Source organism: Cherax quadricarinatus, unplaced genomic scaffold (assembly GCF_038502225.1).
Source record: "Cherax quadricarinatus isolate ZL_2023a unplaced genomic scaffold, ASM3850222v1 Contig463, whole genome shotgun sequence".
Taxonomy (NCBI): Eukaryota; Metazoa; Arthropoda; class Malacostraca; order Decapoda; family Parastacidae; genus Cherax; species Cherax quadricarinatus.
Window position 1 is genome coordinate 131,779 of NW_027195489.1, and position 13,990 is coordinate 145,768.

General features: G+C 40.9%; 1 protein-coding gene across 1 annotated transcript in view; it reads left to right on the forward strand.

Annotated features, from left to right (window-relative positions):
- LOC138851382 (zinc finger protein 84-like) overlaps window positions 1-3,436 on the forward strand; it is a 46,169-nt gene extending 42,733 nt beyond the window's left edge. Inside the window, exon 3 of the mRNA XM_070080455.1 lies at window positions 1,076-3,436. Coding sequence (XP_069936556.1) covers window positions 2,027-3,175 — 1,149 coding nt within the window. The 5' untranslated portion in view covers window positions 1,076-2,026 and the 3' untranslated portion in view covers window positions 3,176-3,436. The remainder of the gene's footprint in view (window positions 1-1,075) is intronic.
- The last annotated feature ends 10,554 nt before the right edge of the window (window positions 3,437-13,990 follow it).

A 13,990-nucleotide genomic window follows, 5' to 3' on the forward strand; every position in this document is an offset into this window, starting at 1 on the left:
ATTACCGAAAAACAGATTAAGGACATTTGTACAAAGTGGACTGAAGTGAAAACATTTATGGATGAACTTCACCTTAACAAAGCTGCTGCAGGCCGTATTGGCAACATGTACAATGACAGTGTTGTGTCCCACTTCAGACAAATCTTAAAGAAACACCAGAAACTGAGCTCTCTGGACAGATATTTTGTGCGACAGGGTTCCAGTAACTCTCAAGTTGTTCCCAGTGCCAGTGTCTTTAAAAAACAAAGAAGGGAAATAACCCCAGATAAGGACTTCATACCTGAAGTCCTAATGGAAGAGATTCTCCTTCCAAACAATAGTGTACACCTTCCTCCTATCCCCTCCTCCCGTCTTCCATCCACCCAGAAGTCTTCAGTAAAGGTAAATGTAATGTTATTATTATTTTTTATATGCATGTACTTGATTTCTCATTGTTTTCAGTATGTAAATCTTTATTTAATTTGAAAAAAAATATTTTAATGTTTTTGGGTGTCTGGAACAGATTTATTTTATTTCCATTATTTCTTATGGGGAAAATGGTTTTGCCATTCGGCAATTTCAACTTTTGGCAGGCTCTCTGGAATGGATTAATCACAAAACTTGGGGGTCCACTGTATTATGGTCATTAGTTTTGGTCACAACATCATCAAAACCTTGAAATTCATCTTCACTGACACTGCCATATGTATTAGAACTGTCACTGGGGGGAACAAAAATGTCCCAATTTGCCGAGGAGTGAGGAGTTTCTTACCATGAGGCATGGTGAGCAAGGTGTACTAAAATGACATTCCCACAATACACCACTGGGTCTCGCACACACTGACCATGCAGACCCATTCTCTCACATCTAGGCCTACCAGCTGTTTCCCACTTAATTTGAAGCTGCTAGAATTTATGCACACTAGTACGGCACCAACCCTGGTGCGTAAGCTGTACTAGTATGACACCAACCCTGAAAGGGTTAAAAGTGATAATTTAATTTAGAGAAACATGTGATAATAAAGAAAAAAAGTTTTTTTTAGTTCAGTATATTTTATTGGTAATTGTACTATACTGACTCATGTTTCTATTGCAGAAGTATTTTGTGGAAGACTACCAGGTTGTCTTGCCAGACACTATATCTTCAGTACTTCAAGAAGCACCAGTGTAAGTGTCTTTAACAACAACTGATATTGCAGAAGTATTTTGTGGAAGACTACCAGGTTGTCTTGCCAGACACTATATTTTCAGTACTTCAAGAAGCACAAGTGTAAGTGTCTTGAACAACAACTGATATTGCAGAAGTATTTTGTGGAAGACTACCAGGTTGTATCTTGCCAGACACTATATTTTCAGTACTTCAAGAAGCATCAGTGTAAGTGTCTTTAACAACAACTGATATTGCAGAAGTATTTTGTGGAAGACTACCAGGTTGTGTCTTGCCAGACACTATATCTTCAGTACTTCAAGAAGCACAAGTGTAAGTGTCTTGAACAACAACTGATATTGCAGAAGTATTTTGTGGAAGACTACCAGGTTGTGTCTTGCCAGACACTATATCTTCAATACTTCAATAAAGGCAACAACTGTTATTCTTGTGAATTTTTAACTAGCTAAGTATTACTAATTAAACAATTTTGCTTTTCATTTTGGGAATTCTATCTAAATATACATGGTAGTTAATAGAAAAATACAAGTTAGTAATACTGTAATTAAAAATTTTCAGAAAAAATATGTTTAGAAACAAGATAAAATAACAATAAAAATGTTGATGAGTGTATCTGAAGTGTTCTAGTACATATATTATTGCTTTTAACACAAAGCAAAAATTATGATAGTCTTTTAACACACAATATAAACTTCATTAATGCTTATAAGTAGGAATAGTTTTAATTAAATAAGTCTTACCATGATAATGTGTTCATGAGAAAGACCATGTGTTAAGTGTTTAAAATAGATAATAAAAGGAAAAAAAATATTGAAATAGACATGTGAGTACTTAAGGAAGATAAATTATACCACTGTTGTATGACTAAAAAAATTTTAAATGAAATACCTTTGTTTGAAAAATATGGAAAAACATAAAGAACATAAACCATATCAATGTTCAGAGTGTCTGAAATGTTTTAGTCAAAAAGGCCATCTTGTGACACATATGAGAGTGCATACAGGAGAGAAACCATATCAATGTTCAGAGTGTCTGAAATGTTTTAGTGAAAAAGGCCAACTTGTGACACATATGAGAGTGCATACAGGAGAGAAACCATATCAATGTTCAGAGTGTCTGAAATGCTTTAGTGAAAAAGGCAGTCTTGTGAGACATATGGGAGTACATACACAAGATAAACCATATCAATGTTCAGAGTGTCTGAAATGTTTTAGTCAAAAAGGCCATCTTGTGACACATTTGAGATTACATACAGGAGACAAACCATATCAATGTTCAGAGTGTCTGAAATGTTTTAATGAGAAACGCAATCTTTTGACACATGTGAGAGTACATACAGGAGATAAACCATATCAGTGTTCTGAATGTCTGAAATGTTTTAGAATTAAAGGCAGTCTTGTGACACATATGAGAGTACATACAGGAGATAAACCATATCAGTGTTCTGAGTGTCTGAAATGTTTTAGTGTAAAATGCAGTCTTGTGACACATATGAGAGTACATACAGGTGATAAACCATATGAATGTTCAGAATGTCTGAAATGTTTTAGTGTAAAAGACAGTCTTGTGAAACATATGAGAGTACATACAGGAGATAAACCATATCAATGTTCAGAATGTCTGAAATGTTTTTGTGAAAAAGGCAGTCTTGTGACACATATGAGAGTACATACAGGAGATAAACCATATCAGTGTTCAGAGTGTCTGAAATGTTTTAGTAAAAAAGCTCATCTTGTGTCACATATGAGAGTACATACAGGAGATAAACCATATCAATGTACAGAGTGTCTGAAATGTTTTAGTAAAAAAGGCCATCTTGTGAGACATATGAAAGGACATGTAGGAGACAAACCATATCAATGTTCAGAGTGTCTGAAATGTTTTAGTGAAAAATTTGGTCTTGTGAGACATATGAGAGTACATACAAGAGATAAACCATATCAATGTTCAGAGTGTCTGAAATGTTTTAGTAAAAAAAACCATCTTGTGAGACATACACAAGAACATTCAGGAGATAAAACATGTTAGTGTTTAACCCCTTGACTGTCGCAACCCCGAATCCTGAGGTGTCTCCTGGTGTTGCCAAATTTAAAAAAAAAAAATTTATCTTATGAAATGATGGAGAATCTTTTCCCAATTGTAATGACACACACACACACCAAAAAAAAAACGAAATTTGATGGAAAACTGATGGAATTATGATCTCGTGAAGTTAGTGACCTCAGTGATATTTACAAATCGGCGATTTTGCCCACTTTGAGCCCTTTAGTGAAATTTTCTCCAGGAGGGGAGTATCAGCCCCCTTCAGCCCCTTTCAGCCCTGAGGGGCCCAGCCCTCTCAGAAGGGGCAAACATCTTGTTTACTGCTACAGCAAGTAATTGATCCCAGATGCAGTACAAGTATGTGACGTGGTCAAGTGACCACCGCTCCTTGCAAGAGTCCAGTGTTGCAAAGTGTAGTTTAATAAGAGACAGTCCATCTCTTACCTTAGCAGGACAATTAAGGAAAATCCTGCTCCCACTTTATTACCATAGTAAAGATAGTGTACATTGTTGTCTATGCTTAAGACAGCAAGAATCAAGCATTCTGCTTTGCTTCATGGAGGAAGTTTGGCAAGGAAGCAAAAAGTACTAGGTCAGCTTTTCCTTTATGTTCTAGGGGCATTGCAGCAGCGTAGGATACTGTGAGGTCAGATTATTTTTGACTCTACTGAGAGAGACATTGACATGCTGGGATAACCAATAAAGAACAATGTTCTGGGCGTTTTGCACAAAAGAATCTCAGTGAACACTTACAGAGAAGTGTGATCAGCTTCTTTAGTGACATGGCGTGAACATTTATTGATGAATAGTGTAACAACGAGTGTTGCGATCCAACAGAGTGTAGTGCAACATTCTTCAAAGAACACTATTCTTCAATCAACACATCAGATATCCAGGCATAACTACAGGTCAGATACATATACCCAGGTAAGTGTTCTAACTCGTCATGTACTACTATCGACTGCGCAGTTGAGTATAAGTTACGAGTTAGTCACTTATCATAACCCCGGTGACAAGTGGACCTTTGAGTCCACACAAGTAAGTGTCATCAGCCATCAGTGTCTGATAAATGCTGACATAACACCCCCTAGGGGTAATTTATAATCATACCTAATATACTTTATTTCAGCCCGTTGAGTAGTCATCAAGACAGCTTCTCAAGACCTCATCTGCAGGGGCAGCTGTGTTGGCGATAGCTGTCTTATCAGATAAGTTTCCCCTATATTTAATCTTTAACCTTAGCTGGTAAACCATTTCTCAACAATTTGGTCCTTTGAACAATATAAAGGCCACACTGTGGTCCAAATATGTTGTACTACAGTGTACAAATATTCTACGAGCCAAGGTCCTTCGAAAAAAGCTGTAAAACTAGTGTTTTACAATATAAATCAGTATAAATGAGTCCCTCGAGCCCCAATCACAAAGAATGGGCAGCCAAAAAAAAAAGGTGCTTGCCCAGCATTCACCCAAAGAAAATGGGAGCTGGGTGACTCACCCAACAAGAAAACAGGGATGGCACCCATCATCTACTGCTCTCAAGCTTGAGAAACGCTAACCACATCAACAAGCCAGATGACCGTCAGTTTGTCTGAATGTATATACACATAGTGTTTATAACGTTTATAGACAGAAATTAAGAGACAAGATTGTGTTTAAATTTCTTATAGATATAACTGTTATATTAAAGGTAATTATATATAAAATGTAAGCTTTCATATATATATTAACAGTGACATTTATGTATGTGTAACCCTTGCAGTCCTATTACGCCTTTACAATCTTACTTGGTCACAAGGAGTTCTTCCACAGCTGTGGAAATCCGCCATTGTTCTCCCTTTCCGCAAACCAGGCATTACGGGACATGAAACCTCCCACTATCGTCCCATTCCTCTTACCAGTGCAGTTTGCAAAGTGATGGAACGCCTAGTAAATAGACGTTTAGTGTGGTATTTAGAGACACACAACAGTCTCTCCACTCGTCAATATGGCTTTCGTAAGGGACGTTCTACCATAGACCCCTTACTACGCTTGGATACGTATGTTCGTAATGCCTTTGCGAATAACCACTCAGTTATTGCCATATTTTTTGACCTTCAGAAGGCATATGACACAACTTGGAGGTATAATATTTTAGCCCAAGCCCACTCCTTAGGCCTTCGAGGCAATCTACCATCCTTCCTTAAGAACTTTTTAACTGACAGGCATTTCCGTGTTCGGGTTAATAATGTGCTCTCCCCGGACTTTATCCAAGCTGAAGGTGTCCCCCAGGGATGTGTTCTGAGCACAACACTTTTTCTCCTTGCTATTAATGATTTGGCCTCTAGTCTTCCATCAAATATTTGGTCATCACTCTATGTTGATGACTTCGCTATTGCCTGTGCAGGCGCTGACTGTCACCTTATTACAGTTTCTCTCCAGCATGCAGTCGACCGTGTTTCCAATTGGGCCACCACACGTGGGTTTAAGTTTTCCAGCACTAAAACCCACCAAATTACTTTCACTAGACGCTCTGTCATCTCCGATCATCCTTTGTACCTCTATGGCTCCCGTATCCCTGAATGTGATACAGTCAAGTTTCTGGGCCTCCTCTTTGTTCGTAGGTTATCCTGGATACCTCACATTACCTCTCTGAAGGCAACTTGCCACAGCCGGCTGAACCTCCTTAAAACCCTTGCTCATCTTTCATGGGGAGCTGATCATCGAACCCTCCTTCGCCTACATTCCACCCTTATCTTATCGAAACTTGATTATGGTGACCAGATCTATTCAGCGGCATCTCCTGCTACTCTCTCTAGCCTTAACCCCATTCATCACCAAGGATTACGTTTATGCCTTGGTGCTTTTTTCTCTTCCCCTGTCGAGAGCCTCTATGCAGAAGCGAACGTTCCATCCTTATCCGATCGCCGTGATGCCCATTGCCTTCGCTACTATGTACGCTCTCATGATCTCCGCAATCCTTCCATTTATAGAATGGTCACTGATATTAGTAGACATTCTTTATTTGTTCGCTGCCCCTGTTTACTCCGTCCCTTCTCTCTTCGCCTTCATTCGCTCTTGTCTTCTCTTCAACTACCACCTTTCTATGTACATGTAGCATCTCACTTTTCCCTACCCCCCTGGGAAGTTCCAGCTGTATGAGTCTGTTCTTTCTCTCTCCCTTGCTCGAAAGCCCAACTGTCTACGGTTGCTTCCCGCTCTCATTTTCTTGACCACTTTCACTCTCATTCTCATGTCATTGCTGTGTACACAGATGGCTCTAAGTCTTCTGATGGCATAGGATTCGCAGCAGTGTTTCTGGACAGCTTTGTACAAGGGCATTTACTATCTTCGGCTAGTATTTTTACTGCTGAATTGTATGCCATCCTTACAGCACTTATCCGTATTGCATCTATGCCTGTGTCATCATTTGTGGTTGTCTCAGACTCCCTTAGTGCTTTACAGGCTATACAGAAATTTGATACACCTCACCCCTTAGTCCTCCGTATCCAACTTTGGCTACGCCGCATCTTTACTAAGCATAAAGATATTGTTTTTTGTTGGGTCCCTGGTCATGTTGACGTACAGGGCAATGAACAGGCAGACACTGTTGCGCGGTCAGCAGTACATGACCTACCAGTTTCATGTAGAGGTATTCCATTTATGGACTATTTTGCTGCAATATCTTCCCAACTTCACACCCGTTGGCAACAACGTTGGTCTACTATGCTCAGCAACAAACTTCAATCTATTAAACCGAGTATAGGTTACTGGCCGTCTTCTTATCACCAGTGTCGAGGTTGGGAGACTACTCTCTTCCATCTTCGCATTGGCCATACTCGTCTTACTCATGGATATCTCATGGAGAGGCGCCCTGCTCCTCTCTGTGAGAATTGCCAAGTTCCATTATCAGTCAGCCACATTCTGTTGGACTGCCCACTTTATCAACGAGCACGCAGAATTTACCTCCATCGTCGTCTTCGCTCTGCTGCTCTCTCTTTACCTTCCCTTCTCGCTGATGGACCCACCTTTCATCCAGACTCTCTCATTGACTTTTTGACAACAACTGACTTACTTCACAAATTCTGATACCTTCAGCCCTTTCTACTTCAATCTCTTGCTACTCCCTACCCCCGTACTATCCCCTGCCCCGCTGTTTTCTGTAACCTACTGATCATCTCTACTCCCTTCTGCCATCCAATACCCTCGCTTCCTTCCCTACCCTGCAGCGCTGTATAGCCCTTGTGGCTTAGCGCTTCTATTTGATTATAATAATAATAATATATATGTGTAAGAAATATACACGTGTGATTTACAGTTATACAGTGACATTTATAGTGTATAGTGAATGAAGTGTATAACATCGTTATTTATGATTAATCATCGTTGCCAATCTGACACAGCAAACTCAAGCCATAAACACCAGCCATATGTACTCTGTACCCTTCATGGTCATTGACCCTGAGGTTAAGCTTAGTAGGCAAGTAGTGTCTGACTTGATTATTGCTGACTTAAGCATAACAAAAACTCAGCTGTTTATAACAGTACAGTATTTTTTAAGCACTCTAAGTGTGGTCCTAGTATTTTCAGTATACCACTAAAATGGCTTGTTTGAAAACTCAGTTTCAGTCTTTACAGACTAAGATTACACAATTAGAAAATCTAATTTCATTCTGTATAGGATTAACTCAAGATACAAACATAGATTTTGATGATCTTGAGGTCAAATTTTAATTACTTACACAATGTCTGGAAATAATTAATTCAGACTATACACATTATGAAAATAAATTTCTTGAAACAGATCCATCTGAGGATGAAATTAAAAATGTTTTGGATACTTTTAGTAATCAACAATTAAGGTGGACAGGAGTACAGGCTATCTGCCGCAAAACTCTGTCACAGAGACCTACTGTAACTAGTGGTCAAACGCCTGTTACATCAACACATGGAACAACAAATGTCCCATTATCAAGCTTACCTACCTTGTCATTACCTATTTTCCAAGGTCATAATTGCAAAGAATTCATTAGTGGTTTTCAATCCATAGTAAATTCATGAACTGACATAGATAAGATTGCTAAGTTCAATTATCCTAAATGTCTTGTGAAGGGAGAACCCTATGAACTGTATAAGTCATTTCCGGTGGTTAACCCTTTGAGGGTCGACAGGTCCTCTCCGAAACTTGCTCTCAGGGTCGGCCAAATTTAAAAAAGAAAATTATTTTTTCTTATGAAAATATAGAGAATATTTTCCCGATCATAATGACACCAAAAGTATGAAATTTGATGGAAAACTTACGGAATTATGCTCTCGCGAAGTTAGCGGTCTCAACGATGTTTACGCATCGGCGATTTTGCCCACTTTGAGGCCAATTCCAATGTACTAGTCGACAAAAATCATAACTATTTCACTAGAACTCCATTTTTTCTATCAAATGAGTATAAGAAACTACCCATTTACCAATTTCAACTATCCAATAAAGTGGTCAGAATTTAGCAATTTTGCCAATTTCACACAAATTTCAAAAGATGCCAATTTCTGAATAGGGTCCAGAATAAACAAAAAAGACATTCCTGGCACTAAAATAACAAGTTCTCAGTTCATTAGTCACATCCCTAGGCCCCTCTTATATTTCTTTGACTTTTCACTTTGAATTTTTATTCTTACAAAAAATAGAAGATTTACTGTTATACAGACTACTGCATTAGTGTAGAAATGGTATAAATAATATCAGCGCACTTGTGAAAGATTATTAGACACAAAGATAGGTAGGATAATTGATTCAAACGTAGATGTTATGGAACTTCAGGAGGATTTAAACAAACTCTATTCTTGGTCAGAAAAGTGGCAGATGCAGTTTAATGTAGATAAATGCAAGGTTCTGAAGCTCGGGAGTGCCCATAACCCTAGTACAGTGGACCCCCGCAAACCGTACGCATCGCATACCGTACAATCCGCATACCGCTCGCTTTTTTTGCAAAAATTTTGCCTCGCATACCGCCCAAAAACCCGCTCACCGCTCTTCGTCCGAGACGCGTCCAATGTGCGCCCTCAGCCAGCCTCACATGTTCCGCCAGTGGCATTGTTTACCAGCCAGCCTCCGCGGTAACATCCAAGTATACAATCGGAATATTTCGTATTATTACAGTGTTTTCAGTGCTTTATCTGGAAAATAAGTGATCATGGGCCCCAAGAAAGCTTCTAGTGCCAACCCTACAGGAATAAGGGTGAGAATTACTATAGAGATGAAGAAAGAGATCATTGATAAGTATGAAAGTGGAGTGCGTGTCGCCGACCTGGCCAGGTTGTACAAGAAACCCAAATCAACCATCGCTACTATTGTGGGCAACAGAAAGGCAATCAAGGAAGCTGTTCTTGCCAAAGGTTTAACTGTGTTTTCGAAACAGAGATCGCAAGTGATGGAAGATGTTGAGAGACTCTTATTGGTGTGGATAAATGAAAAACAGGTAGCAGGAGATAGCGTCTCTCAAGCGATCATAAGCGAAAAGGCTAGGAAGTTGCATGAGGATTTAATTAAAAAAATGCCTGCAACTAGTGATGATGTGAGTGAATTTAAGGCCAGCAAAGGTTGGTTTGAGAGATTTAAGAAGCGTAGTGGCATACATAGTGTGATAAGGCATGGTGAGGCTGCCAGTTCGGACCACAAAGCAGCTGAAAAATATGTGCAGGAATTCAAGGAGTACATAGACAGTGAAGGACTGAAACCTGAACAAGTGTTTAATTGTGATGAAACAGGCCTGTTTTGGAAGAAAATGCCAAGCAGGACCTACATTACTGAGGAGGAAAAGGCACTCCCAGGACATAAGCCTATGAAAGACAGGCTTACTTTGTTGATGTGTTCCAATGCTACTGGTGATTGCAAAGTGAAGCCTTTATTAGTGTATCACTCTGAAACTCCCAGACCGTTCAGGCAAAAGAATGTCCTCAAGGAGAATTTGTGTGTGCTGTGGAGGGCAAACAGTAAGGCATGGGTCACTAGGGACTTTTTCTATGACTGGTTACACCATGCATTTGCCCCCAATGTGAAAGATTACCTAACTGAAAAGAAATTAGAACTTAAGTGCCTCCTGGTGTTAGACAATGTCCCTGGTCATCCTACAGACGTGGCAGAGCGACTTTATGGGGACATGAAATTCATTAAGGTGAAGTTTTTGCCTCCTAATACCACTCCTCTCCTGCAGCCCATGGACCAGCAGGTTATTGCAAACTTCAAAAAACTGTACACAAAAGCTCTGTTTGAAAGGTGCTTTGTAGTGACCTCAGAAACTCAACTGACTCTAAGAGAGTTTTGGAGAGAGCACTTTAATATCCTCAATTGTGTAAACCTTATAGGTAAGGCTTGGGAGGGAGTGACTAAGAAGACCTTGAACTCTGCTTGGAAGAAACTGTGGCCAGAATGTGTAGACAAAAGGGATTTTGAAGGGTTTGAGGCTAACCCTGAGAGGATTATGCCAGTTGAGGAATCCATTGTGGCATTGGGAAAGTCCTTGGGGTTGGAGGTTAGTGGGGATGATGTGGAAGAGTTGGTGGAGGAGGACAGTGAAGAACTAACCACTGATGAGCTGATAGATCAACTTCAACAGCAAGACCTGGAGTTTACCTGGAGAGAGTTCCGGGGGTCAACGCCCCCGCGGCCCGGTCTGAGACCAGGCCTCCTGGTGGATCAGAGCCTGATCATCCAGGCTGTTGCTGCTGGCTGCACGCAAACCAACATACGAGCCACAGCCCGGCTGATCCGGAACTGACTTTAGGTGCTTGTCCAGTGCCAGCTTGAAGACTGCCAGGGGTCTGTTGGTAATCCCCCTTATGTGTGCTGGGAGGCAGTTGAACAGTCTCGGGCCCCTGACACTTATTGTATGGTCTCTTAACGTGCTAGTGACACCCCTGCTTTTCATTGGGGGGATGGTGCATCGTCTGCCAAGTCTTTTGCTTTCGTAATGAGTGATTTTCGTGTGCAAGTTCGGTACTAGTCCCTCTAGGATTTTCCAGGTGTATATAATCATGTATCTCTCCCTCCTGCGTTCCAGGGAATACAGGTTTAGGATCCTCAAGCGCTCCTAATAATTGAGGTGTTTTATCTCCGTTATGCGCGCCGTGAAAGTTCTCTGTACATTTTCTAGGTCGGCAATTTCACCTGCCTTGAAAGGTGCTGTTAGTGTGCAGCAATATTCCAGCCTAGATAGAACAAGTGACCTGAAGAGTGTCATCATGGGCTTGGCCTCCCTAGTTTTGAAGGTTCTCATTATCCATCCTGTCATTTTTCTAGCAGATGCGATTGATACAATGTTATGGTCCTTGAAGGTGAGATCCTCCGACATGATCACTCCCAGGTCTTTGACGTTGGTGTTTCGCTCTATTTTGTGGCCAGAATTTGTTTTGTACTCTGATGAAGATTTAATTTCCTCATGTTTACCATATCTGAGTAATTGAAATTTCTCATCGTTGAACTTCATATTGTTTTCTGCAGCCCACTGAAAGATTTGGTTGATGTCTGCCTGGAGCTTTGCAGTGTCTGCAATGGAAGACACTGTCATGCAGATTCGGGTGTCATCTGCAAAGGAAGACACGGTGCTGTGGCTGACATCCTTGTCTATGTCGGATATAAGGATGAGGAACAAGATGGGAGCGAGTACTGTGCCTTGTGGAACAGAGCTTTTCACCGTAGCTGCCTCGGACTTTACTCTGTTGATGACTACTCTCTGTGTTCTGTTAGTGAGGAAATTATAGATCCATCGACCGACTTTTCCTGTTATTCCTTTAGCACGCATTTTGTGCGCTATTACGCCATGGTCACACTTGTCGAAGGCTTTTGCAAAGTCTGTATATATTACATCTGCATTCTTTTTGTCTTCTAGTGCATTTAGGACCTTGTCGTAGTGGTCCAATAGTTGAGACAGACAGGAGCGACCTGTTCTAAACCCATGTTGCCCTGGGTTGTGTAACTGATGGGTTTCTAGATGCGTGGTGATCTTGCTTCTTAGGACCCTTTCAAAGATTTTTATGATATGGGATGTTAGTGCTATTGGTCTGTAGTTCTTTGCTGTTGCTTTACTGCCCCCTTTGTGGAGTGGGGCTATGTCTGTTGTTTTTAGTAACTGTGGGACGACCCCCGTGTCCATGCTCCCTCTCCATAGGATGGAAAAGGCTCGTGATAGGGGCTTCTTGCAGTTCTTCATGAACACAGAGTTCCATGAGTCTGGCCCTGGGGCAGAGTGCATGGGCATGTCATTTATCGCCTGTTCGAAGTCATTTGGCGTCAGGATAACATCGGATAGGCTTGTGTTAATCAAATTTTGTGGCTCTCTCATAAAAAATTCATTTTGATCTTCGACTCTCAGTCTGGTTAGCGGCTTGCTAAAAACTGAGTCATATTGGGACTTGAGTAGCTCACTCATTTCCTTGCTGTCATCTGTGTAGGACCCATCTTGTTTAAGTAGGGGCCCAATACTGGACGTTGTTCTCGATTTTGATTTGGCATAGGAGAAGAAATACTTTGGGTTTCTTTCGATTTCATTTATGGCTTTTAGTTCTTCCCGCGATTCCTGACTCCTAAAGGATTCTTTTAGCTTAAGTTCGATGCTTGCTATTTCTCTGACCAGTGTCTCCCTACGCATTTCAGATATATTGACCTCTTTTAGCCGCTCTGTTATTCTTTTCCGTCGCCTGTAAAGGGAGCGCCTCTCTCTTTCTGTTTTACATCTACTCCTCCTTTTTCTTAGAGGAATAAGCCTTGTGCATACATCGAGTGCCACCGAGTTAATCTGTTCTAGGCATAAGTTGGGGTCTGTGTTGCTTAGTATATCTTCCCAGCTTATATCGGTTAGGACTTGGTTTACTTGGTCCCACTTTATGTTTTTGTTATTGAAGTTGAATTTGGTGAATGCTCCCTCGTGACTAATCTCATTATGTCGGTCTGGGGCTCCACGCATACATGTCTGAACCTCAATTATGTTGTGATCTGAGTATATTGTTTTTGATATGGTGATATTTCTTATCAGATCATCATTGTTAGTGAAGATGAGGTCTAGTGTATTCTCCAGTCTAGTAGGCTCTATTATTTGCTGGTTTAAATTGAATTTTGTGCAGAGATTTAAAAGCTCGCGTGAGTGTGAGTTTTCATCAGAGCTGCCTCCTGGTGTTATTACTGCAACAATATTATTTGCTATATTCCTCCATTTTAGGTGCCTTAAGTTGAAATCCCCCAGGAGCAAGATGTTGGGTGCAGGAGCTGGAAGGCTTTCCAGACAGTGGTCAATTTTTAACAGCTGTTCCTGGAATTGCTGGGATGTTGCATCCGGAGGCTTGTAGACTATCACAATGACTAGGTTTTGGTTCTCGACCTTTACTGCTAAAACTTCCACTACATCATTTGAGGCATTTAGCAGTTCTGTGCAAACAAGTGACTCTGCAATTTACAGGCCAACCCCCCCCCCCCCCCCCTTTTGCCTGTTCACTCTGTCACATCTGTATAGGTTGTAACCTGGGATCCATATTTCGTTGTCCAAGTGATCCTTTATGTGGGTCTCAGTGAAAGCCGCGAACATTGCCTTTGCCTCTGCAAGCAGTCCACGGATGAAAGGTATTTTGTTGTTTGTTGCTGGCTTTAGACCCTGTATATTTGCAAAGAAGAATGTTATCGGACTGGTGGTATTGTTGGTACTGGGGGGGAATTTTTTTTCCGGCATTAGTATCTGTATCTGTTGGTTTGGAGTGGAGGCCATCGACTGTGGTTCCACTCCAGGAATGACTGGATTTGGTGTACGATTTCTGCCATTTCCTGCCAGTTTTTTTTCCTTCCTG